This window comes from Rhinopithecus roxellana, chromosome 15, assembly GCF_007565055.1.
Source record: "Rhinopithecus roxellana isolate Shanxi Qingling chromosome 15, ASM756505v1, whole genome shotgun sequence".
NCBI classification, from domain to species: domain Eukaryota; kingdom Metazoa; phylum Chordata; class Mammalia; order Primates; family Cercopithecidae; genus Rhinopithecus; species Rhinopithecus roxellana.
In genome coordinates, this window is record NC_044563.1 from 10,295,722 (window position 1) to 10,321,064 (window position 25,343).

At 51.0% G+C, this 25,343-nt stretch overlaps 1 protein-coding gene and 1 pseudogene across 2 annotated transcripts; one reads left to right on the plus strand and one right to left on the minus strand.

Annotated features, from left to right (window-relative positions):
• Positions 1 to 5,999: 5,999 nt before the first annotated feature.
• Positions 6,000 to 25,341, plus strand: TAF6L (TATA-box binding protein associated factor 6 like). 2 transcript variants are annotated; one of them, XM_010384865.2, is made up of 11 exons: positions 6,000 to 6,182; positions 9,469 to 9,628; positions 10,392 to 10,478; positions 12,260 to 12,410; positions 12,567 to 12,617; positions 13,188 to 13,282; positions 16,385 to 16,459; positions 16,603 to 16,823; positions 17,188 to 17,320; positions 24,260 to 24,388; positions 24,517 to 25,341. In XM_010384865.2, the coding sequence occupies exons 2-11, from the start codon at positions 9,482 to 9,484 to the stop codon at positions 25,294 to 25,296; spliced, it is 1,869 nt and encodes a 622-aa protein (XP_010383167.1). In that variant the 5' UTR covers positions 6,000 to 6,182; positions 9,469 to 9,481; the 3' UTR covers positions 25,297 to 25,341. The 2 variants fall into 2 exon arrangements, with proteins under 2 accessions (XP_010383167.1, XP_010383168.1); XM_010384866.2 differs by lacking the exon at positions 6,000 to 6,182 and adding an exon at positions 6,259 to 6,401.
• LOC115893533 lies at positions 17,398 to 18,218 on the minus strand (annotated as a pseudogene).
• Positions 25,342 to 25,343: the final 2 nt, after the last annotated feature.

Genomic DNA, 25,343 nt, shown 5'->3' on the forward strand with positions numbered 1-25,343 from the left:
GTGTTTTCTTCTTCTTCTTCTTTTTTTTTTTTTTTTTTTTTTTTTTTTTTTTTTTTTTTTAGCAGTAACAGTAACTCTTTAAAGAGGCTGTGGAGTTGGCTGCTTACTAGCCCCTCTGTCTTATACTGATGCCTCTGCTATCCTTAGCCACCCAGGGGAGCTGACTAACCCATTTGTCCAGGTTTAAAGGTGACCTCATTGAAGTCAAGGCTCTGATGTTGGGTCTTTGGCTTCCAGCAAATGATACCATCATTAGCAGCATCCTGGGTACTGATCTAGTTCCAGAGTGTTTGCTCTTCTCCTGCCCTTAAAAGTAACCAAGAGCGGCCGGGCGCGGTGGCTCAAGCCTGTAATCCCAGCACTTTGGGAGGCCAAGACGGGCGGATCACGAGGCCAGGAGATCGAGACCATCCTGGCTAATACGGTGAAACCCCGTCTCTACTAAAAAATACAAAAAACTAGCCGGGCGATGAGGCGGGCGCCTGTAGTCCCAGCTACTCGGGAGGCTGAGGCGGAAGAATGGCGTAAACCCGGGAGGCGGAGCTTGCAGTGAGCTGAGAACCGGCCACTGCACTCCAGCCTGGGTGGCAGAGCAAGACTCCGTCTCAGAAAAAAAAAAAAAAAAAAAAAGCAACCAAGAGCATAACTGGGAAAGCAGGGAGAGGAGACAGCAGACGGAGAGATGAACAAGAGGCTAGTAATGACACAGGCTATAGGATCTCAACACAGCCCTTCCTAAGATGGGTATATAAACAACAGTATATCACTATACTAAACTGAACTGAAGATGTAAAAGGGCTCAGAATCTAGTTAGGGTACAAAAATGTATGAAATGCCTACAGGATTAAACAAACATGCCAATTTTCCCTGACACTATACCTCGGCAATACTATTTGTCTAACTTGGAATGCCCTTTCCCAGCTTGTCCATTTCCTATCTACTAATCTGTGAAATTTCATTTCAGTTATGTTTTGTTTTTTTCTTTAACTTTCTTTGACTTCCTTGGGAAGCAGAGCTGTAGCAGAAAACAAGAAAGCATGGTATTCGGATTGATACAGAGCTGGTTTAAGTCTTAGCTGGACTCGAGAGGATAAAGGATAAGACAGGAAAATCGCTTGAACCTGGGATGGGGAGGTTGCAGTGAGCTGAGATCCCTCCACTGCACTCCAGCCTGGGCGACAGAGCGAGACTCCATCTCAAAAAAAAACAAAAACGGCCAGGCGCGGTGGCTCAAGCCTGTAATCCCAGCACTTTGCGGGGCCGAGACGGGCGGATCACGAGGTCAGGAGATCGAGACCATCCTGGCTAATACGGTGAAACCCCGTCTCTACTAAAAAATACAAAAAACTAGCCGGGCGAGGTGGCGGCGCCTGTAGTCCCAGCTACTCGGGAGGCTGAGGCAGGAGAATGGTGTAAACCCAGGAGGCGGAGCTTGCAGTGAGCTGAGAACCGGCCACAGCACTCCAGCCTGGGTGACAGGTGAGACTCCGCCTCAAAAAAAACAAAAACAAAAAACAAAAACAAAAAGAAGAGTCTTAGCTGGATGACCTTCTGTTTCTTCATTATAAAATGGGCAGAAAACCCTTTTTGGAGGCTGCTGTATCACACATATGTTAAAGTGGCTGGCATAGAGCCTGGTCCATGATGGGCACTCAACTTTTTTTTTTTTTCTTTTTCTTTTTCCTTTTTTTTTCTGAGACGGAGTCTCGCTCTGTCGCCCAGGCTGGAGTGCAGTGGCCGGATCTCAGCTCACTGCAAGCTCCGCCTCCCGGGTTCACGCCATTCTCCTGCCTCAGCCTCCCGAGTAGCTGGGACTACAGGCGCCCGCCACCTCGCCCGGCTAGTTTTTTGTATTTTTTCTTTTTTTTTTTTTTTTTTGACGGAGTCTTGCTCTGTCGCCCAGGCTGGAATGCAGTGGCTGGATCTCAGCTCACTGCAAGCTCCGCCTCCCGGGTTTTCGCCATTCTCCTGCCTCAGCCTCCCGAGTAGCTGGGACTACAGGCGCCCGCCACCTCGCCCAGCTAATTTTTTGTGTTTTTCGTAGAGACAGGGTTTCACCGTGTTCGCCAGGATGGTCTCGATCTCCAGACCTCGTGATCCGTGCACCTCGGCCTCTCAAAGTGCTGGGATTACAGGCTTGAGCCACCGCGCCCGGCCTCAACTTTTAATGATCATAATTATTATATGATGCATCCCTAAGCCAGTGCAGTGGTGGGTATCTGTAGTCTCAGGTCCTTAGGAGGCTGAGGTGGGAGGATCACTGGGGTCCTGGAGTTCTTCCCAAGTTCTCAAATAGGGCAATAACACCAAGCCTGAAAGGAAGAAACTGACGGACAAAGAAGCAGCTCATGGATCCTAAGCACGTGGGTGCCGGTGAGGATGTAGGGTGTGGTATCGAAAAGGCTGGCACTAATTAGAAAAAAAAAAAAGAAAGGCTATCACCTGTGGAGGAAGGGAACCAGTGCGATGCCCTGGAGGTGGTTTCCAGAAGTATTCTGAGCTTTTAAGGTTGGTAGTAAGGGAGTCTGAAAGTTATAGCCTCCTAAAGAGGTCACAGGGTAATAGTGTACTATGTGCCTGGCAACATGCTAAATCCTTTACACACATTTCTGAATCTTCACAACAGTTCCATGGAGTAGATTTCGTTATCCCACTTTATAGTTGATGAGACAGGTCAGATAGGTGAACTAATATGCCTAAGGTCACACAGCTAGTGAGCTGTGATTTTTTAAGAATAGTCTGTGCCTGGCGTGGTAGCTCATGCCTGTAATCCCAACACTTTGAGAGGCCGAAGTGAGTGGATCACTTGAGGTAAGGAGTTTGAGAACAGCCTAGCCAACACGGCTAAACCCAGTCTCTACTAAAAATACGAAAATTAACCAGGTGTGGTGGTGCGTGCCTGTAATCCCAGCTACTCAGGGAGCTGAGGCACAAGAATCCCTTGAACCACAGAGGCGGAAGTTGCAGTAAGCTGATTCCTCCACTGCATTCTAGCCTCCGCAACAGAGCAAGGACTCTGTCTCAAAAAAAAAAAAAAAAAAAAAAAAGGCTGGGCATGGTGCCTCATGCCTGTAATCCCAGCACTTTGGGAGGCTGAGGCGGGCGGATCACAAGGTAGGAGTTCAAGACCAGCCTGGCCAACATGGTGAAACCCCATCTCTACTAAAAATACAAAGGTTACAACACTTAGCCAGGCATGGTGTCGGACACCCATAATTCCAGCTACTCCAGAGGCTGAGGCAAAAGAATCACTTCAAACTGGAGGGCAGGGATTGCAGTGAGCCAAGATCACGCCACTGCACTCCAACCTGGGTGCTAGAGCGAGACTCAATTTCAAAAAATATAAAAATAAAAATAAATGAATAAAAGCAGTCTGACTCTGGCCATGTATGGTGGCTCACGCCTGTAATCCCAGCACTTTGGGAGGCAGAGGTGGGCAGATCACAAGGCCAGGAGTTCAAGACCAGCCTGGCCAACATGGTGAAACCCTGTCTCTACTAAAAATAAAAAAAAATTAGCTGGCTGTGGTGGCGAGTGCCTGTAATCCCAGTTACTTGGGAGGCTGAGGCCAGAGAATCATTTGAACCCAGGAGGTGGAGGTTGCAGTGAGCCAAGATTGTGCCACTGCACTCCAGCCTGGGCGACAGGGTGCTACTCTGTCTCAAAAAAAGGAAGAAAAAAAAAGTGTCACAACAAAGCCATCATGGTTCTTGCCAGGCGCTGGGTGTGTAGAACGAGCCATCTTTCTCCCATCTGTGGCCATGGAGGTGTCACTACTGCCTTCCCTGGTCCCTGCCTCCACTCGGATTGGGAGCAAATGAGCTCCAGACAGGTTGGATACAGGTTCACTACATCTAACAGGTTCCTGGCAGTCCCGGCCTCCCTCCCATCTTTTAGTGTCTCCAGGGTTGCTGATGGCTGTCCAGAACAGTAAACCTAAGCAAGGAGGTCTGCCAGCTGCCCAGGTCTGGCTAAGCTGACTTCAGGCTCAGTCAGAGCTTAGAGGAGAGGCCCCTCTTTCTCTTAACGCACAGGTGGGCAGACGTTTGAAACCACTTCTTTTTTTTTTTTTTTTTTTGAGACGGATTTTTGCTCTGTAGCCCAGGCTGGAGTGCAGTGGCCGGATCTCAGCTCACTGCAAGCTCCGCCTCCCGGGTTCCCGCCATTCTCCTGCCTCAGCCTCCGGAGTAGCTGGGACTACAGGCGCCGCCACCTCGCCCGGCCAGTTTTTGTATTTTTTAGTAGAGACGGGTTTTCACCATGTTCGCCAGGATGGTCTCGAACTCCTGACCTCGTGATCCGCCCGCCCGTCTCGACCTCCCAAAGTGCTGGGATTACAGGCTTGAGCCACTGCGCCCGGCCGTTTTTTTTTATTTTTTTTAGTAGAGACGGGGTTTCACCGTGTTAGCCAGGATGGTCTCTATCTGATCTCGTGATCCGCCCGTCTCGGCCTCCCAAAGTGCTGGGATTACAGGCTTGAGCCACCGAGCCCGGCCTAAACCACTTCTAATATGGTTCTGAATATAACTGGAAGAGACTCAGCAGGGTCACAGTCTCCTTTGGTGGGGTTGCCATGACAACCACAGTCGCATCCATCTGGCTTTGCCAGCTCTGTTCCCAGAGGATTTTTCCAGCGGCAGCACCATCTAGCCCTAAGAGAGGGGAAGAGAGAGAATGTGTACATTCGTGCTCCCTTATGCTCCCGTAGTTCACCCAGTGCGAACTACCCCATCTTGGGTGAACCTAAAGGAATTTACTGTATGCCTTGTGACGTATGAGGGAAAGAAAGTTTCTTTTTCTTTTTTCTTTTTTTTTTTTTTGAGACTGAGTTTTACTCTTGTTGCCCAGGCTGGAGTGCAGTAGTGCGATCTTGGCTCACCACAACCTCCGCCTCTCGGGTTCAAGCGATTCTCCTGCCTCAGCCTCCCGAGTAGCTGGGATTACAGGTGTGTGCCACCACATCCAGCTAATTTTGTATTTTTAGTAGAGATGGTTTTTCTCCATGTTGATCAGGCTGGTCTCGAACTCCCAACCTCAGGTGATCCGCCCGCCTCGGACTCCCAAAGTGTTGGGATTACAGGCGTGAGCCACCGCGCCCGGCCAGGAAAGAACATTTAACCTCCAACTCTGCCAGAGACTCTCAGACATTAATTTACAACAACCGTGTGAAGTGCGCATTATTACCCCATATTAGGTAATTTGCCCAAAGGCAGTGTCAGAATTTTAACCCAGCTCGGTCTGACTCCAAATACCATCCTTTACTCACTAAGCCCACTGCTGATCAATTGAGAACTGTCCAAGTAGCTGCTAACGCAGTGGGAGTTGGAGAAAGAGAGCCGTCAGAGTGCGTGTCCAACGGTCATGCAAGGCAAGGCAGGCCAGGGCTTGTATTTGGTTCACAGACTTGGGCAGAATACGAAGTAGGTGCAGAAGGAGCGGAACCCTGGAGTCCGAAGCTTGCGCGGGATGTTCCGCCCGGTCAGAAGTCCCCTCTGCTGGGAGCCGCGCTGGCTCAGGCCGGTTGCCCTGGCACGCGGGGAGGCGAGGCTACACGTTCGAGGCCAACCTGGTCAACACTGATTAAAAAAAAAACAAAAAAAACTTTAAAAGAAGTCCCCTCTGTTTGCAGAGAGCACCTACCGAGAGCCCCATCTATCCCTCCAGGAAGGGGAAGTGGTATGTGATGCTGGGGAGGTAGGCTGGTCAGGAAAACTAAGCCAGACATCAAAATCTAAAGCTTTGCTGCAGCCCCGAAAATGCAGGTGCTCAGAAACTCGGGAGCAAACAAGACAAAGAAAATGAAGACGCTGTCCTTGAGACTGTTTATTTCCTCGTGACTATTGGAGTGAGTAAAAAAATAAAATATGCTTATTAAACGTGTGTCAAAACATAATACACACCTACTCGCAAACGTAGCAAGAGAGGTTGCTTTAAGAAGCGCGAATCTTCAGCGTCTCGTGACCGCCGGTCTCTACAGTCTGTTCACACTAGCCAATCAGGAGCCAGGAAGCCTCCTGGAGGCCGGAAACTTTCCAAGGCGCCCGCCGATTGGCTGTACTTCTGGAGGGCGGGGCCGGGGCCCCCAGAGAGGGAATTAGTGAGCTGGTGAGTGGGCGGCGCCGCCGCCGCCGCCCCCGCCGCCGTCGTCTCCGTAGCAGCCTTCGCCTCGCTGGGGTCTTCAGGTGAGCAGGCCCTGCTCTGGTCCAAGGACTCCCCATTCCCGCCGCCGACCGCTTACTCACCGGCCTTGGAGCCCGCTCCGTGGGGTCCCGCCCCCTTGGCTGACCACGTGACCCAAGTTCAGTGACCCCTGACCTCCTCCCCCCGCAGCCCCCTCTCCCGATCTGGGCTGGGCGAGGCCGGGTGGGAGGATGCGCGTCGCCGAGGCCCGGCCCGCGGAGGTCAGTTCCCACGTCTCTTCGCCAGTTTGACTAGTGGCTGAGGATGCGGAGGAGAGGTGGCTGAAGAGCGGGAGACTTTGGTCACAATCTAGACTTCGTGTACTGGCATATAATAGAAAACTGCCTCCGCGCCTTTCGCGCGGGTGGACTAAATACTCCCATTTTACAGATGGGGAAACTGTAGCTTCACAGTGATCTATTGGCGGGTCTCGGGTCACCGAGGGGTGGGTCTCCAACCCATGTCTTTGGGCTGTGATTCAGGCCTTGTTCCCCACACAGCTGGCGGCTCCTGGAGCGGCATAGAGTAATGATTAGGAGCAAGGGGTTGAGTTTCTGCTCCCCCTCCCTACTTACTCAGTGCTTACTTCGTGATCTTGGAGAAGTAATGGAACATTTAACCTCTGAGTTTTTATTTCCTTGCCTGTGAAATAGACGAAATACATAATAATATCTTATTATTGAGGATATAGTGAAGTAATCATATAAAGCACTTAGCTATGTCTCAGGCATAGTACAGTGCTATTCGTGGCCCGGCGCGGTGGCTCACGCCTGTAATCCTAGCACTTTGGGAGGCCGAGGCAGGCGGATTGCCTGAGCTCAGGAATTCGAGGCCAGCCTGGGCAACACAGTGAAACACTGTCTCTACTAAAATACAAAAAATTAGCCCGGCGGCCGGGCGCGGTGGCTCAAGCCTGTAATCCCAGCACTTTGGGAGGCCGAGGCGGGCGGATCACGAGGTCAGGAGATCGAGACCATCCTGGCTAACCTGGTGAAATCTCGTCTCTACTAAAAAATACAAAAAACTAGCCGGGCGAGTTGGCGGGCGCCTGTAGTCCCAGCTACTTGGGAGGCTGAGGCAGGAGAATGGCGTGAACCCGGGAGGCGGAGCTTGCAGTGAGCTGAGATCTGGCCACTGCACTCCAGCCTGGGTGACAGAGCGAGACTCTGTCTCAAAAAAAAAAAAAAAATTAGCCCGGCGTGGCGGCGTATGCCTGTAGTCCTAGCTACTGGGGAGGCTGAGGCAGGAGAACTGCTTGAACCAGGGAGGTGGAGGTTGTAGTGAGCCGAGATCACGCCACACTGTACTCCAGCCTGGGTGACAGAGCGAGACTCCGTCTCCAAAAAAAAAAAAGTTCGTCGGGCCAGGCTCCGTGTTCTCACGCCTGTAATCCCAGCACTTTGGAGGCCGAGGTGGGCTGATCACATGAAGTCAGGAGTTCCGGACTAGCTTGGCTACCATGGCGAGACTCTGTCTCTACTAAAAATACAAAAATTAGCCGGGCGTGGTGGCGCAGGCCCACCTTGGTCTCCGAAAGTGCTGGGATTAGAGGCGTGAGCCACCGGGCCCGGCTACAAATTCTTATAACTGGTTTGAAGGCAGAGTGCAAGGACATTGGGGGATCTAGGAAGACATCCCTGAGCAAGTGACATTTGAACTGAAATCTGAAGGAGTGAGTAGCAGTTCACGAGACAAAGGGATTAGGGGTGGAGGACAGGGAGGAGAGAGTTCCAAGTGGAGAAAACAGCGTTCAAAGGTCCGGAAATAGGTGTATTTAAGGAAATGAAAGGAGGCCACAGGTGGGAATGCAGAACACAAGAAAGTAAGAGGTAAGAGGTGTTGCAGAAGTAGGCAGCACATGCAGAGCTTCCAGAGCCGTTGTTCAAATTTGTTCTTTATTTCAAAGACAATGGGGAGCCATTGGGAGGAGTGCTGCGCAGAAGCCACATAGCTGCCCTTGGATGTAGGGACCTGGACATCACTGGTGACCTATTGATCCCTGCCAGAGGAGTAGTGGGGGCAGTGGCTGGGTGGGTCATCGTGGATCTGGGGCTTCCTGTCTGAGGTGTTGATGCCTCACTTTGGCGCATGTGAACCTACCTTCTCATTGTGGTGTGCGTTGTGAGAGTGAGTCATCAGCTTCTGTTTTTGTCGGGTCCTTATTGTGCCATGTCCTGTGAAAATACAGGTTCCTGCATTTAGGCCTTGCAGCCAAACTGAGGAAGACCAAACACATAGGCAGAAAGCCCAGCTACTATCCAGCCTCGCCAACATGGCAAAACCCTGTCTCTACTAAAAATACAAAAATTAGCTGGGCCTGGTAGCACGTGCCTATAATCCCAGCTACTTGGGAGGCTGAGGGAGGAGAGTTGGGGGCAACAAGAACGAAACTCTGTCTCAAAAAAAAAATAATAAATAACAAAAATTAGCTGGCCAGGTGTGGTGGCGGGTGCCTGTAATCCCAGCTACTCGGGAGGCTGAGGCAGAGAATTGCTTGAACCTTTGAGGCAGAGGTTGCAGTGAGCCGAGATCATGCCACTGCACCCCAGTCTGAGCGACACAGCGAGACTCAAAAAAAAAAAAAAAAAAAGACTGGGTAGTGTATAAAGGAAAGAAGTTTAATTGACTCACAGTGCTAGGGAGGCCTCAGGAAACTTACAATCATGGTGGAAGAGGAAGCCAACATGTCTTTCTTCACGTGGTCTCGGCATGGAGAAGTATCGAGCAAAAGGGGGAAAGCCCCTTATCAAACCATGAGATCTTTTGAGAACTCACTCACTGTCAGGAGAACAGCATGGGGGAAACTAGCCCCTTGATTCAGTGATCTCCACCTGGTCCCGCCCTTGACACGTGGGGATTATTACAATTCAAGGTGAGATCTGTGTGGGGACACAGCCAAACCATATCGATCGTCTCATTTCATAGCAACCCTGTGAGCTGGAGAGGGCAGGGATTATTTTACAATTAATGCCTGTTTTATAATTTAGGACACAAGGGCTCAGACTGATAGAGGCCTTGGCCAAATTCACATAGAAGGTGACAGGGCAGGAATGGGACCTAGTTCTGTGAACCCCAACGCCTGGACTTCCTCTAGCTTCACTGTTCTTGTCCCACTAGCCAGTCTCTTTCCTTCTCTGAGCCTCAGTTTCCTCGTCTGGGTACTCAGAGCTCCTTGTTCAGAAACTCCAGAGCACGAGCAGCAAGGCTGGTGTGGAGGGCCTTGGGTCACACTCCTGAGCTCTCCAGGAGACTGAGGCAGCTTTTCCAATCTTCCTTCTCCACTCCCAGCTCCACTGGGGCCATGTCGGAGCGAGAAGAGCGGCGATTTGTGGAGATCCCTCGGGAGTCTGTCCGGCTCATGGCGGAGAGCACGGGCCTGGAGCTGAGCGATGAGGTGGCGGCACTGCTCGCGGAGGACGTGTGCTATCGTCTGAGAGAGGCCACGCAGGTACACTCCCCTCACCCCCTGATACCTCCAACTGTCCTTGTTCCTGCCTTTTTACTAACCTCTACCCTCATTGATTCACTCAAGTGTACACTGGGTGCCTGCTCCATACAACAGAGACGGTCCACGCCTTTACAGAGCTCTACTTGTAGCTGTCTGGGCTTCCAGCAGACAAAGCGCTTGCCAGGCATCTTCCCATGTGCTCCTCACAACAGCCCTGCTGGGCAGGCAGAGCGGGTACATACTCACATTCTACATGTGAGAAACTGAGGTGTTGACAGAAGATGTGACACCTAGGGGGTGTTTTTGTACAAGAACAGAGACGGAATCTAGGCTTTTTTTTTTTTTTTTGAGACAAAGTCTCACTCCTGTGCCTCAGGCTGGAGTGCAATGACACGATCTCGGCTCACTGCAACCTCCGCCTCACGAGTTCAAGCGATTCTCCTGCCTCAGCCTCCCGAGTAGCTGGGATTACAGGCGCCCACCACCACACCCGGCTAATTTTTGTACTTTTATTAGAGACGGGGTTTCACTATGTTGGTCAGGCTGGTCTCGAACTCGTGACCTCACATGATCTGCCCACCTCGACCTCCCAAAGTGCTGGGATTACAGGCATGAGCCACTGTGCCCGGCCGGAATCTGTGCTTCTGATCGCTAAGCGTGGTCTCCGGTTTGCCTTCTCTCCAGTCTGGCCCACTTCATTTGGGGTTTCCCACGCTCCCTGCTCCACATCCTTTGACTGTGGCTTCTGTTCCCTCCCTTCCAGAATAGCTCTCAGTTCATGAAGCACACCAAACGCCGGAAGCTGACGGTTGAGGACTTCAACAGGGCCCTCAGATGGAGCAGCGTGGAGGTGAGTGGGGTGCAGGCCACAGAGGGCTCAGGTGGCATGAGGCCACTTCCATGTCCAGTTCAGGGCTATCAGTGTGGCGAGACATTAAGGCCAAATGCTGCCAGGCGTGGTGGCTCATGCCTATAATCCCAGCACTTTGGGAGGCCGAGGTGGGCAGATCACTTGAGGCCAGGACTTCAAGACCAGCCTGGCCAACTTGGCGAAACTCTTTCTTTACTAAAAATACAAAAATTGGCTGGGCCTCGTGGTGCATGCCTGCAATCCCAGTTAGTCAGGAAACTGAGGCATGATAATTGCTTGAACCCAGGAGGCAGAGGTTGCGGTGAGCTGAGATTGCACTCCAGCCTGGGCAACAGAGCAAGGCCCTGTCTCTAAAAAAGAAAAAAAAAAAAAGGCCGGGCTCAGGGGCTCACACCTAAAATCCCAGCACTTTGGGAGGCCGAGGTGGGCAGATCACGAGGTCAGGAGTTTGAGACCAACCTGACCAACGTGGTGAAACCCCATTTCTACCAAAAATACAAAAATTAGCTGGCTGTGGCAGTGGGTGCCTGTAACCAACCCCAGCTACTCAGGATGCTGAGGTAGGAGAATCGCTTGAACCTGGGAGGCAGAGGTTGCAGTGATCCGCGATTGCGCCACTGCACTCCAGCCTGGGTGACAGAGCAGGACTCTGTGTCAAAAAAACAAAAAAACACAAAAATTAGCTGGGTGTGGTTGCGGGCGCCTGTAATCCCGACTACTTGGGAGGCTGAAGCAGAAGAATCGCTTAAAACTGGAAGGCGGAGGTTGCAGTGAGCCAAGATCATGCCACTGCATTCCAGCCTGGGTGAAAGAGCGAAACTCTGTCTCAAAACAAAAAAAGAAAAAAAGACCAAACGCGCACATAAGAGAAGCAAGACACTGATAGCAACAGCAGACCAGGTGCTAGGCCCAGCCCACCTGGGCTACATGTTCAGAAAAGAGGGAGAGGAGGCCACTGGGGGCCCAGAGGTTAGAGGAAGCTTTTTGGAGGAGGTGGGACTAGAGCTGGGCCTTAAAGGGTGGTGAAGAACTTGAGCTTGGCTTAAACTAGGCCAAGAGAAAAAGAAGGCATTCAGGCTACGTGTTAGGGCCTCATGGTGTGGGGTTTTTTTTTTTTTTTTTTTTTGAGACAAGAGTCTCGCTTTGTTGCCCAGGCTGGAGTGCAATGGCGCGATCTTGGCTCTCTGCAAGCTCCGCCTCCCGGGTTCATGCCATTCTCCTGCCTCAGCCTCCGAGTATCTGGGACTACAGGCGCGCACCACAATGCCCGGCTAACTTTTTGTATTTTTAGTAGAGACGGGATTTCACCGTGTTAGCCAGGATGGTCTCGATCTCCTAACCTCGTGATCCACCCGCCTCGGCCTCCCAAAGTGCTGGGATTACAGGCGTGAGTCACCGCGCCCGGCCATGGTGTGGTTTTTCTGGAGCAGTGAGATGAGAGAGGAAGGCCATGTTTAGAAGACATTAGTGAGTTTTCAAAGTGAGTGAGTGTGAATAAGGAGGACCTGCTTGGTGTGGGGCTCAGGACCGTTCCAGTTATGGGAGGAGCGACCATGTTCTCTCCCTTGACCCAAGGAGCCCAGGATGCTCCAGGCAAGTCCCCAGTGGTGGCTCTGAGCCCCACGCTTCTACCACTTTTCTTGGGACTTCTGGACTTCCCTCAAACATGGGCTGTCTGCCCTGGTCAGAGCCTCATCCTGGATCCTGATGCCTGCTCCGTCCCTGGATTCAGGCTGCTCTCCAATTCCCTTTTTCCTCAGGCTGTATGTGGTTATGGATCCCAGGAGGCATTGCCCATGCGCCCCGCCAGGGAGGGTGAACTCTACTTTCCTGAGGATCGAGAGGTGAACCTGGTGGAGCTGGCCCTGGCTACCAACATCCCCAAAGGCTGTGCCGAGACAGCTGTCAGAGGTGGCTGCTGGGGTCCTGCGTGGGTTGGGGATGGGAGTTGGGCCGTGAAGAGAAGTGGTGATGGGCTGGCTGGTGGAAGAGGCAGAACTTGGAAGGGTAGGCAGTACTCCTAGGGGCAGAACGCCAGGCTGACACATCTCTCTACACTGCTTCTAGTTCACGTCTCCTACCTGGATGGCAAAGGGAACCTGGCACCTCAAGGATCGGGTAAGGGGTGATGCAGGAAACAGGCCCTTGGGATGAATTTTCTCCCTTAGGTTGTGTGGGTGGTGCCTGTGTGCCTCCGAGGTTGTGAGGGTGGTGCCTGTGTGCCCCCGAGTCTGCATCTAACATGTGTTTACCCATGCCTGCCTTGTGCCGTGGTCTGAGTGGGCACTGGGCTCTGCATAGAGGGCTCAGAGTTGGAGATGGGAGCCCAGCCCTGTAAGCAGTCATGATGCAGCGTGTTGGATGCTAAGACGGAAGTCTGGGCAGCATGCTGGGGCGGTGTTGCACCCCCAGGGTATGCTGAGCAGACCTTCACAGAACCTGAAGCTCTCAGGAGTCTGTCCGGCAGAGGGTGGGTGGAAGACAGGACAGAGCACAGAGATGTGTGGAGCCTAGATGGTCAGGGCTGAGCAGACCCTAAGAGCAGTGGGAGTCTCTTGCCCTGGTTGTCCTGACTGAAAGGCTTCTCGTGGATGTGTGTGGGAGTGGTGGTTGAGCAGGGGGAGGCTGGAAAGGCCGGGAGAGGGCCAGCTCTCCACCTGTCACTGCTTCCTGCCTGTCCTCTGGCAGTGCCCAGTGCTGTGTCTTCACTGACGGATGACCTTCTCAAGTACTATCACCAGGTGACTCGTGCTGTGCTAGGGGATGATCCGCAACTGATGAAGGTGAGCGAGTGGGTCCAAGTTGGGGCGCAAATTTGAACTTGTAAATTCTATGAACTTGTTTTTTTTTTTTTTTTTTGAGATGGAGATTCGCTCTTGTTGCCCAGGCTGGAGTCCCATGGCACGATCTCAGCTCACCACACCCTCCGCCTCCCAGGTTCAAGCGATTCTCCTGCCTCAGCCTCCTGAGTAGCTGGGATTACAGGCATGTGCCAGCACGTCTGGCTAATTTTGTTTTTCGTTGTTTTTTTTTTGAGATGGAGTCTCACTCTGTCGCCCAGGCTGGAGTACAGTGGTGCGATCTCGGCTGATTGCAAGCTCCGCCTACTGGGTTCACATCATTCTCCTGCCTCAGCCTCCCGAGAAGCTGGGACTACAGGCGCCCGCCATCATGCCGGGTTAATTTTTTGTATTTTTTAGTAGAGATGGGGTTTCACCGTGTTAGCCAGGATGGTCTCGATCTCCTGACCTCGTGATCCACCCACCTTGGCCTCCCAAAGTGCTGGGATTACAAGCGTGAGCCACCACGCCCGGCCTTGTTTTTTTTTTTTTTTTTTTTTTTTTGAGACAGAGTCTCGCTGTCGCCCAGGCTGGAGTACAGTGGCCGGATCTTAGCTCACTGCAAGCTCCGCCTCCCGGGTTTACGCCATTCTCCTGCCTCAGCCTCCCGAGTAGCTGGGACTACAGGCGCCGCCATCTTGCCCGGCTAGCGGCCTTGTATTTTTAATAGAGACGGGATTTCAGCATGTTGGCCAGGCTGGTCTCGAACTCCAGACCTCAGGTGATCCGCCCACCTCGGCCTCCCAAAGTGCTGGGATGACAGGTGTGAACCACTGTGCCTGGCCTAATTCTATGAATATTTAAATTTTTATTTATTATTTTAATTAAAAAATTTTTTTTTTAAATTTGCGATGGGGTCTTGCTCTGTTACCTAGGCTAGAGTGCAGTAGTGTGATCTTGGCTCACTGCGGCCTCTGCCTCTTGGGTTCAAGCAATTCTCCCACCTCAGCCTCCCAAGTAACTGGGATGACAGGGGCGTACTACCATGCCCGGCTAATTTTTGCATTTTTAGTAGAGACAGGGTTTCACCGTGTTGGCCAGGCTGGTCTCAAACTCCTGACCTCAGGTGATCCACCTGCCTCCACCTCCCAAAGTGCTGGGATTACAGGCATGAGCCAATTTTTTTTTTTTTTTTTAACGACAGGGTCTCACTGTGTTGCCCAGGCTGGTGAAACTCCTGCCCTCAAGCAATCCTTCCTTGGCCTCCCAGCACTTTGGGAGGCAGAGGTGGGTGGATCACTTAGGTCAGGAGTTCGAGACCAGATTGGCCAACGTGGTGAAACCCCATCTTCACTAATACAAAATTAGCCAGGCATGGTGGTGGGTGCCTGTAATTCCAGCTACTTGGGAGGCTGAGGCAGGAAAATTGCTTGAACCCAGGAGGCAGAGGTTGCAGTGGGTCAAGATTGCGCCATTCGGGTGGATCACCTGAAGTCTGGAGTTCTAAAATTACAAAAACTAAAAAAAAAAATTCTAAAAATACAAAAATTAGCCAGGTGTGGCGGTGGACACCTGTAATCCCAGCTAGTCAGGAGGCTGACGCAGGAGAATTGCTTGAACCCGGAGGCAGAGGTTGCTGTGAGCCTAGATCACGCCATTGCACTCCAGCCTGGGCAACAAGAGCAAAACTTCGTCTCAAAAGAAAGATCGTGCCACTGCACTCCAGCCTGGCTGGTAGAAGGAAACTCCCTCTCAAAGAAAAAAAAAAAAGTAATACTAGTGTATGTTTACTGTAGACGTACATATGATATGAAAACATAGGCCGGGCGCGGTGGCTCAAGCCTGTAATCCCAGCACTTTGGGAGGCCGAGGCGGGCGGATCACAAGGTCAGGAGGTCGAGACCATCCTGGCTAACACAGTGAAACCCCGTCTCCACTTAAAAAATACAAAAAATTAGCCAGGCGAGATGGCGGCGCCTGTAGTCCCAGCTACTCGGGAGGCTGAGGCAGGAGAATGGCGGGAACCTGGGAGGCGGAGCTTGCAGTGAGCTGAGATCCGGCCACTGCACTCCAGCCCGGGCGACAGAGCGAGACTCCGTCTCAAAAAAAAAAAAAAAAAAAAAAAAAAGAAAACATAGAAAGAAAAAAAGTGGCCGGGTGCGGTGACTCATGCCTGTAATCTCAGCACTTTGGGAGGCCGAAGTGGGCCGATCATGTCAGGCCAGGAGTTCGAGACCAGCCTGGCCAACAAGGTGATACCCCATATCTACTAAAAATACCAGAAAATTAGCCGGGCTTGGTAGCGTGCATCTGTAATCCCAGCTACTCGCGAGGCTGACGCAGGAGAATCGCTTGAACCCAAGAGGTGGAGGTTGCAATGAGCCGAGATCGTGCCACTGCACTCCAGTCTGGACAACAGAGTGAGACTCCATCTCAAAAAAAAAAAAAAAGAGGGCCAGGCACAGTGGCTAACGCCTGTATTCCCAGCACTTTGGGAGGCTGAGGCGGGCGGATTGCTTAAGGCCAGGAGTTTGAGACCAGCCTAGTCAACATGGTGAAACCCTGTCTCTACTAAAAATACAAAAGTTAGCTGGGCGTGGTGGCGGGCGCCTGTAATTCCAGCTACTTGGAAGGCTGAGGCAGGAGAATCGCTTGAACCCAGGAGGCAGAGGTGGCAGTGAGCCGAGGTTGAGTCACTGCACTCCAGCCTGGGCGACAGAGCGAGATTCCATCTCAAAGAAAAAAAAGAAAAGAGAAAAAGAAACTGAAAAGTCTGTTCCTCCACCTACTTTTTTTCCTCTGTATCAACTATGATGACTCTCATAAAAATCTAAGTGGTATTATATTAAACATCTGGTTTTATAGATTACCTTTCTCAGTTAAAAATATGTTGGACATTCAGGTTGTATTCCGTGCCATATGCAGGTATATGTGAATGAGTTTCTGTAGGTTACATTTATAGAAATAAAATTGCTAAATCAAAGAATATGAACATTTAAAATTGTAAAACATGAATAAGGTGATACACTGCCTTCCAGAAGAATAACATATTCATGTTTTACAGTTTTCTGGTGGATCCAATGCAGTCTGGGCCCTTCCTTTTAGGTTGCACTCCAGGACTTGCAGACGAACTCCAAGATTGGGGCGCTCCTGCCTTACTTTGTTTATGTGGTTAGTGGGGTAAGTGACCAGGCTGGGACAGAGAGAGTGTTTTGTAAGGAAGAGATGACCCAGCAGGTGTAGGGCTCATGGCAAGTGCTGTCAGAATGGTGGGCTCCTGCCTGTCCCCTCATGTTCCCTAAGCTACCCTCTTCTCCCAACAGGTGAAATCTGTAAGTCATGACCTGGAGCAACTGCACCGGCTGCTGCAGGTGGCACGGAGCCTGTTTCGGAATCCACACCTGTGCTTGGGGCCCTATGTCCGCTGTCTGGTGGGCAGTGTCCTCTACTGTGTCCTGGAGCCACTGGCTGCCTCCATCAACCCCCTGAATGACCACTGGACTCTGCGGGATGGCGCTGCCCTCCTGCTCAGCCACATCTTTTGGTAGCCACTGGGCGTAGACCTGAGCAAAGGGTGGGATTGCTGCAGAGCCAAGTGGGTTGGGGTAAGGAAATGGGGCGAAGCCTGTGGCTTTGAGGGTCTATGAGAAGATGGGAAACTTTTTCCCTCGGAGCGTCCTAGCTGGTGTGCTGTGACACACTGGGATTCTGAAAATGGATAACAAATACGCCAAGGTATTGGTTCTTCAGCCCTCAGGTTCTAGGCCAGTCACTCCTGGCAGCCTTCTTCACTTAACCCCAGCACGCCTGAGTGTGCCGTACAGATGCTATTCTCTTGGTGTTGTCTTGTGCCCTGTTGGGTGGCACTGTGCCTCATTCCCCTCACTAACTGAATGGTGCTCCCACAGGACGCATGGGGACCTTGTAAGTGGCCTCTATCAGCATATCCTGCTGTCCCTGCAGAAGATCCTGGCAGATCCTGTGCGGCCGCTCTGCTGTCACTATGGAGCCGTGGTGGGGCTGCATGCTCTTGGCTGGAAGGTGAGCACCCTGGCCTTTCTCACAGACAGAGCCGTAAGAACTCCCATTTGTGTTAGAAAAATAGTACTTGTGTGTCTTTATCTCCAAAATGGTGTGTGCCTGCCACTGCCATGTACTGAGTTCTGGCCTTAGGCCAGCCTCAGTGATAGCTTGACTTTCTGTGTCTAAATGTCTTATCCTTTCGAAAGTCCTATATGACAGATACTGATGTCCCCCCATTTTATAAATTCCTGCCCATTCTTTTTTTTTCTTTGAGACGGAGTTTCGCTCTGTCGCCCAGGCTGGAGTGCAGTAGCCGGATCTTGGCTCACTGCAAGTTCTGCCTCCCGGGTTTACGCCATTCTCCTGCCTCAGCCTCCCGAGTAGCTGGGACTACAGGCACCCGCCACCTCGCCCGGCTAGTTTTTTGTATTTTTAGTAGAGACGGAGTTTCACTATGTTAGCCAGGATGGTCTCGATCTCCTGACCTCGTGATCCGCCCGTCTCGGCCTCCCAAAGTGCTGGGATTACAGGCTTGAGCCACTGCGCCCGGCCCAGATTTCTTAATTCTACCTGTGGCCAGGGGCCCCTTCCCTGCGGCCTTCACTTTTACCTCCTCGAGTTTCTTCTGCTCCTCTTTTTGTTTCTGCGTGAAAGCCTTATCTTCCTCATCCATCTCCTTGGCCTGCTTCTTGGGCTGTTTCAGTGGCTTCTTCTTGCCACCTTCCCGGCTGGACATGGCGCCTGCTGCCCCTTCCCCCTATATCTCAATTTTTGTTTAGGTCTTCACAGGCTTCTCGGATGCTTTCAAAATTTCCCTGAATAGAATCTACACATACTTTAAAAAGCTGTTTCTTTATGGATCCACTAAACTATAGAAAAACAAGAGTAAAAAAAAGACAAAAAATAGAAACAAGATACAAAGGACAAAGACAGAAAGAAAGGAGGGCTGGGGGTGTGGCGTTTCACGCCCGTAATCCCAGCACTTTGGGAGACTCAGGAGGGTGGATCATCTGAAGTCAGGAGTTCAAGGCCAGCCTGGCCAACATGGTAAAAACCCATCTCTTCTAAAATACAAAAATTAGCTGGGCATGATGGCACATGCCTGTAATCCCAGCTATTCTGGAGGCTGAGGCATGAGAATCGCTTGAACCCAGGAGGTGGAGGTTTCAGTGAAACATCGTGCCACTGCACTCAACCCTGGGCAACGGAGTGAGATACCATCTCAAAAAGAAAAAGAGGAAAAAAAAATTCTGCCTAGTGCAGTGGCTCATGTCTGTAATCGTAGTGCTTTGGAAGGCTGAGGTGGGAGGATCACTTGAGCCTAAGGGTTCAAGACTACCTTGGGCAATATAGTGAGATCCCATCTCTACAAAAAATTTTAAAAATTAGCCAAGTGAGCCATGCGTGGTGGCTCACGCCTGTAATCCCAGCACTTTGAGAGGCCGAGACAGGTGGATCACCTCAGATCAGGAGTTCAAGACCAGCCTGGCCTACATGGTGTAATCCCCTCTCTACAAAAATACAAAAAAATTAGCTGGGCGTGTCGGCAGGCACCTGTAATCCCAGCTACTCAGGAGGTTGAGGCAGGGAGAATGGCTTGAGCCCAGGAGGTGGAGGTTGCAGTGAGCCAAGATCGTGCCACTACATTCCAGCCTGGGCAACAGAGCCAGACTCCGTCTCAAAAAAAAAAAAAAAAGAAAAAAGCCGAGTGTGTCTGGGCGTGGTCTTGCACCTGCAATCCCAGCACTTGGGGAGGCCAAGGAGGGCAGATCACCTGAGGTCGGGAGTTCGAGACCAGCCTGACCAACATGGAGAAACCCCGTCTATACTAAAAACACAAAAATTAGCCGGGCGTGGTGGTGTGTGCCTGTAATCCCAGCTACTTGGGAAGCTGAGGCAAGAGAATTGCTTGAACCTGGGAGGTAGTTGCGGTGAGCTGAGATCACGCCATTGCACTGCAGCCTGGGCAACAAGAGCAAAACTGCATCTTAAAAAAACCCCCAAAAAACAGAAAAAACCTAGCGTGATTGGCATGCACCTTTCGTCCCAGCTACTTGGGAGGCTGTGGTGGGAGGATTGTTTGATCCTGGGAGGTCAAGGCTGAAGTGAGCCAGATTGCTGCACTCCATCCAGCCTGGGTGACAGAGTGAGACTCTGTCTCAAAAAAAATCCAAATAACAACAAGAAAACACAAACTATTCCTAGATTCTTGCTGTCCTTCGATGCTGTTGTAATGGTGTCTTTATGGTGTTACTTTCTTGCTCTTGTATAGAAATGTAATTCACTTTTACATTCCTATCTTCCTAAACTATCCAGTTACTTTGCTAAGCACTGGGGATACATACAGGGTATAAAGACAGATAATAGTGACCCCGCTATCACTGTCATATGGGTGAAGGGCTAAGAAGGCATATGTAATGCTTATTGTTAGCAACATCAATTTACAGTTTGCAAACTGCCACCCTATACGATCAGCAGGCAAGTACTGTCCAGCTGCTTTCTTAAACTATCATTGCTAATTATAGATTCTTTGGAGGTTTTAATATAGATGATCATATCATATCATGTATAAATAATGACAGCTTTATTTCCTTGATTTATTTTTTTTTTTGAGATGGAGTCTTGCTCTGTCACCCAGGCTGGAGTGCAGTGGTGCGATCTCGGCTCACTGCAAGCTCCACCTCCCAGGTTCACGCCATTCTCCTGCCTCAGCCTCCCGAGTAGCTGGGACTACAGGCGCCCGCCACCTCGGTTGGCTAATTTTTTGTATTTTTTAGTAAAGATGGGGTTTCACCGTGTTAGCCAGGATGGTCTCGATCTCCTAACCTCGTGATCCACCAGCCTTGGCCTCCCAAAGTGCTGTGATTACAGGCGTGAGCCACCGCGCCAGGCTTTTTTTTTTGTTTTTTGAGACGAAGTCTTGCTCTGTTGCCCTGGCTGGAGTGCAGTGACACGATCTCGGCTCACTGCAACCTCCACTTCCCAGGTTCAAGCAATTCTCCTGCCTTAGCCTCCCGAGTAACTGGGATTACAGCCATGCGCCACCACTCCCAGCTAATTTTGTATTTTTAGTAGAGATGGGCTTCTCCATGTTGGTTAGGCTGGTCTTGAACTCCCGAACTCAGGCGGTCCGCCTGCCTCGGCCTCCCAAAGTGCTGGGATTACAGGTGTAAGCCACCGCACCTGGCATGCCTTTATTTTTCTTATTGTTAGGATTACTAATGTTATATACACATGATGATGAACATCTTTGTCTCCTTTCCAGTTATAAAAGATGTGCTAATAATCTTTCCCATTTAGGGTGATGTTTACTGTGTGTGTACAGGTAGCTACTCTTTCTCAGATTAAGAAAATTATGGCTAGGCCGGGCGCGGTGGCTCAAGCCTGTAATCCCAGCACTTTGGGAGGCCGAGACGTGCGGATCACGAGGTCAGGAGATCGAGACCATCCTGGCTAACACGGTGAAACCCCGTTTCTACTAAAAAATACAAAAAACTAGCCGGGCGTGGTGATGGGCACCTGTAGTCCCAGCTACTCGGGAGGCGGAGGCAGGAGAATGGCGTGAACCCAGGAGACGGACCTTGCAGTGAGCCGAGCTCCGGCCACTGCATTCCAGCCTGAGCGACAGAGCGAGACTCCGTCTCAAAAAAAAAAAAAAAGAAAAAAAAATTATGGCCAGGGTTGGCTGGGCATGGTGGGTGGCTCACTGACGCCTGTAATCCCAGCACTTTGGGAGGCTGAGGCGGGCGGATCACCTGAGGTTGGGAGTTTGAGACCAGCCTGACCAACATGGAGAAACCCTGTCTCTGCTAAAAATACAAAATTAGCTGGGCAAGGTGTCCATGCCTGTAATCCCAGCTACTCTGGAGGCTGAGGCAGGAGAATTGCTTGGACCCAGGAAGGTGAAGGTTGTGGTGAGCCAAGATCGCGCCATTGCAGTCCAGCCTGGGCAATAAGAGTGAAACTCCATCTCAAGAAAAAGAAAAAGAAAAAAAGAAAATTATGGCCAGGGTCAGTGGCTCACACCTGTAGTCCCAGTACTTTGGGATGCCGAGGTGGGTGGATTGCTTGAACCCAGGAGTTTGAGACCAGCTTGGGCAACATGGTGAATAAAATTAAGAATATAGACCTGGTGCCGTGGCTCACATCTGTAATCCCAGCAGTTTGGGACGCTGAGGCGGGCGGATCATGAGGTCAGGAGATCGAGACCATCCTGGTTGGTACCAGGATGAGTACCATCTCCTTCCAGCCTCCCTTCCCTGCATGAGCTTAGCAGCCAAGCAGGCTTACTTTGGAATATTTGATGGGCCCAGGTTCCTCAAATTTTTTGCCTATCTTAGTCCTTGGCTCTTATAGGTGGCCGTAGAGTGACTGCTGAAGATGAAGGCCCAGGCAGCAGTCCTGCCTCTATAAAAAAGGAAATTAGTGGGGTGTGGTGGCGTATACCTGTAGTCCCAGCTACTTGGGAGGCTGAGGTGGGAGGATTGCTTGAGCCCAGGTGGTTGAGGCTGCAGTGAGCCATGATCATTCCACTATACTCCAGCCTGGGCGACAGAGCTAGACCCTGTCATACACACACAAAATATATATATATATATATACACGCATATATGTACACATACATATATACACGTGTGTGTATATATACGTGTGTGTGTATATATATATATACTCTTAATTTGTTTGAGAGTTTTTTTTTTTGAGATGGAGTCTTGCTGTGTCACCCAGGCTGGAGTGCAGTGGCGCCATCTCGGCTCACTGCAAGCTCTGCCTCCCAGGTTCACGCTATTCTCCGCCTCAGCCTCCCGAGAGTAGCTGGGACTACAGGCGCCTGCCACCACACCCGGCTAATTTTTTTGCATTTTTAGTAGAGATAGGGTTTCACTGTGTTAGCCGGGATGCTCTCGATCTCCTGACCTCATGATCTGCCCGCCTTATCCTCCCAAAGTGCTGGGATTACAGACGTGAGCCACGGCGTCAGGCCTATGTTCTTAATTTTATCAATTTATATTGGGTTTTTATAAAATGCTTTTTCTGCATCTTTTGAAATGATCCTAAGGCTTTTCAGCTTTTATTTGCCAATGTTATTACAGATTTCCTGATAGTAAACAATCTTTATAGTTCCATGATACACTCAACTGGGTCATGGGATAGTTGTAAAAAAAAAATCCAAAACTTTTATTGGACTGTAATGCATTTTAATTACTTTTGGGTCTTCTAAATATTAAAAGGGTTTACCTATATTCATGAGTGAAATTAAACACGTTTCCTCCATGTACTGTCCTTGTCTGGTTTTAGAATCACTGGCCTGATGACGGGAGTATTTCTTTTTTATATTTACTTTCATAAGATTTAGATCATCTTTTCTTTCTTTTTTTATTTAATAGAGATGAGGTCCTCCTACATTGCCCAGGATGGTCTCAAACTCCTTGGTTTAAGTGATCCTTTGGCCTTCCCAAAGTGCTGGGATTACAAGTGTGAGGCACTGCACCTGGCCCATCTTTTTCTTGAGTGTCTGTAGACCTTTGTAAATTCTGGCATGGTATTTTCTTTTTTTTTTTCGAGACACAGTCTTGCACTGTCGCCCGGGCTGGAGTGCAATGGCGCGACTTCGGCTCACTGCAACCTCTGCCTCCTGGGTTCAAGCGATTCTCCTGCCTCAGCCTCCCAGGTAGCTGGGATTACAGGTGTCCACCATCATACCCAGCTAATTTTTTGTATTTTTTAATAGAGATGGGGTTTCCAGGGTGGAGTACAGTGGCGTGATCTCGGCTCACTGCAACCTCCGCCCCCTGAGTTCAAGTGATTCTCCTGCCTCAGCCTCCCAAGTAGTTGGGATTACAGGCACCTGCCACTGCGCCCAGGTAATTTTTGTATTTTTAGTAGAGACAGGGTTTCATCATTTTGGCCAGGCTGGTCTTGAACTCCTGACCTTGTGAGCCACCCACCTCGCCTTCCGAAGTGCTGGGATTATAGGCGTGAGCTACCGTGCCCGGCCTCTTTATAGTTAATTCTTAACTACTATTTCAGCGTCTTCCATAGTTACAGAATTATTGAAGCTTTCATATTCTCAAGTCAGCAGTAAGTTTTGTTTTTTAGGAATTTGACAATTTTGTCAACACTTTCAAGTGTTCGTGCTGTGGATGAATGACCACAGAACTCTGCCTCATCCATCAAAGGCCATCACAAATGTCATTTATTTGAAGTCTTGCTTTCCCCCAAAGTAATCACAGGAATTTTTTTTTTTTTGAGATGGAGGCTTGCTCCATCGTCCAGGCTGGAGTGCAGTGGTGCGGTCTTGGCTTACTGCAATTTCCACCTCCTGGGTTCAAGCAATTTTCCTGTCTCAGCCTTCCTAGTAGCTGGGACTACAGGCACCTGCCACCACGCCCGGCTAATTTTTGTATTTTTGGTAAAGACGGGGTTTCACCTTGTTGGTCATGCTGGTCTTGAACTCCTGACCTCAGGAGGTCTCGGCCTCGGCCTCCCAAAGTGCTGGTATTACAGGTGTGAGCCACTGCGCCTGGCCAATCACAGGATTTTAAATTGTATAATCAGAGTCCAAGTCTCTGGTTGGTGGTTTTTATGCAGATTGTTTGAACTGAGTCTCAGTTTACATCTAAGTGAAGCCAGTACTTGCCTGATTGTATGGGGTAGCAGTAGGCAAACTAAATTTTGGAGTTGTTAGCAATGAGCATTGTTTTAGCCCTTGGCACACAGGGTAGTGATACTGGGTATACTTTTTATTGTCTACCTTTGTACCTTTATTCCCAATGCCTAGCTTAGGTATACAGTAGGTTCCAAATAAATGTATGGCTGAATATGCCAATCAGGGAATTTAGGAGGATTGAGCTCTGTCTAGGATCAGAAATAAAGGTAGGTGTTTCATGGGAAAGGGTCCTAGAGAGGGAATAAGTATCAAAGAGATGCTAACTGCATTCCTTCTCTTCCTTCCAGGCAGTAGAACGAGTCCTGTACCCACACCTGTCCACGTACTGGACAAACTTGCAGGCTGTGCTGGATGATTATTCAGTATCTAATGCACAGGTCAAAGCAGATGGGCACAAAGTCTATGGAGCCATTCTGGTGAGTACCATCCCCTTCCAGCCTCCCTTCCCTGCATGAGCTTAGCAGCCAAGCAGGCTTACTTTGGAGTATTTGATGGGCCCAGGTTCCTCGAATTTTTTGCCTATCTTAGTCCTCGGCTTTTACAGGTGGCCGTAGAGCGACTGCTGAAGATGAAGGCCCAGGCAGCAGAGCCCAACAGGGGTGGCCCAGGTGGCAGGGGGTGCCGACGCCTGGACGACCTGCCATGGGACAGCCTTCTCTTGCAAGAGTCGTCCTCCGGGGGCGGTGCAGAGCCCAGCTTTGGGTCCGGCCTCCCGCTGCCGCCAGGGGGAGCGGGGCCGGAGGACCCTTCTCTTTCGGTGACCCTGGCGGACATCTACCGGGAGCTCTACGCCTTCTTCGGTGACAGCCTGGCCACACGCTTCGGCACCGGCCAGCCTGCACCCACGGCTCCGCGGCCTCCCGGGGACAAGAAGGAGCCGGCGACAGCCCCGGACTCGGTGCGGAAGATGCCGCAGCTGACGGCAAGCGCCATGGTCAGCCCGCAGGGCGACGAGAGCCCCAGGGGCAGCGGCGGAGGCGGCCCCACGTCGGCCTCTGGGCCAGCCACCTCTGAGAGCAGGCCCCTGCCGCGCGTGCATCGGGCGCGCGGGGCACCCCGGCAGCAGGGCCCCGGGACCGGCACCCGCGACGTCTTCCAGAAGAGCCGTTTCGCCCCGCGCGGCGCCCCGCACTTTCGTTTCATCATCGCCGGGCGGCAGGCTGGGAGGCGCTGCCGCGGGCGCCTTTTCCAGACTGCATTCCCCGCGCCTTACGGGCCTAGCCCGGCCTCCCGCTACGTGCAGAAGCTGCCCATGATCGGCCGCACCAGCCGCCCCGCCCGCCGGTGGGCGCTCTCGGACTACTCGCTGTACTTGCCGTTGTGAGTCGGTGAGCGCTTCCGTCTTTGTAAATAAATCCCGCCCCCGGAAGT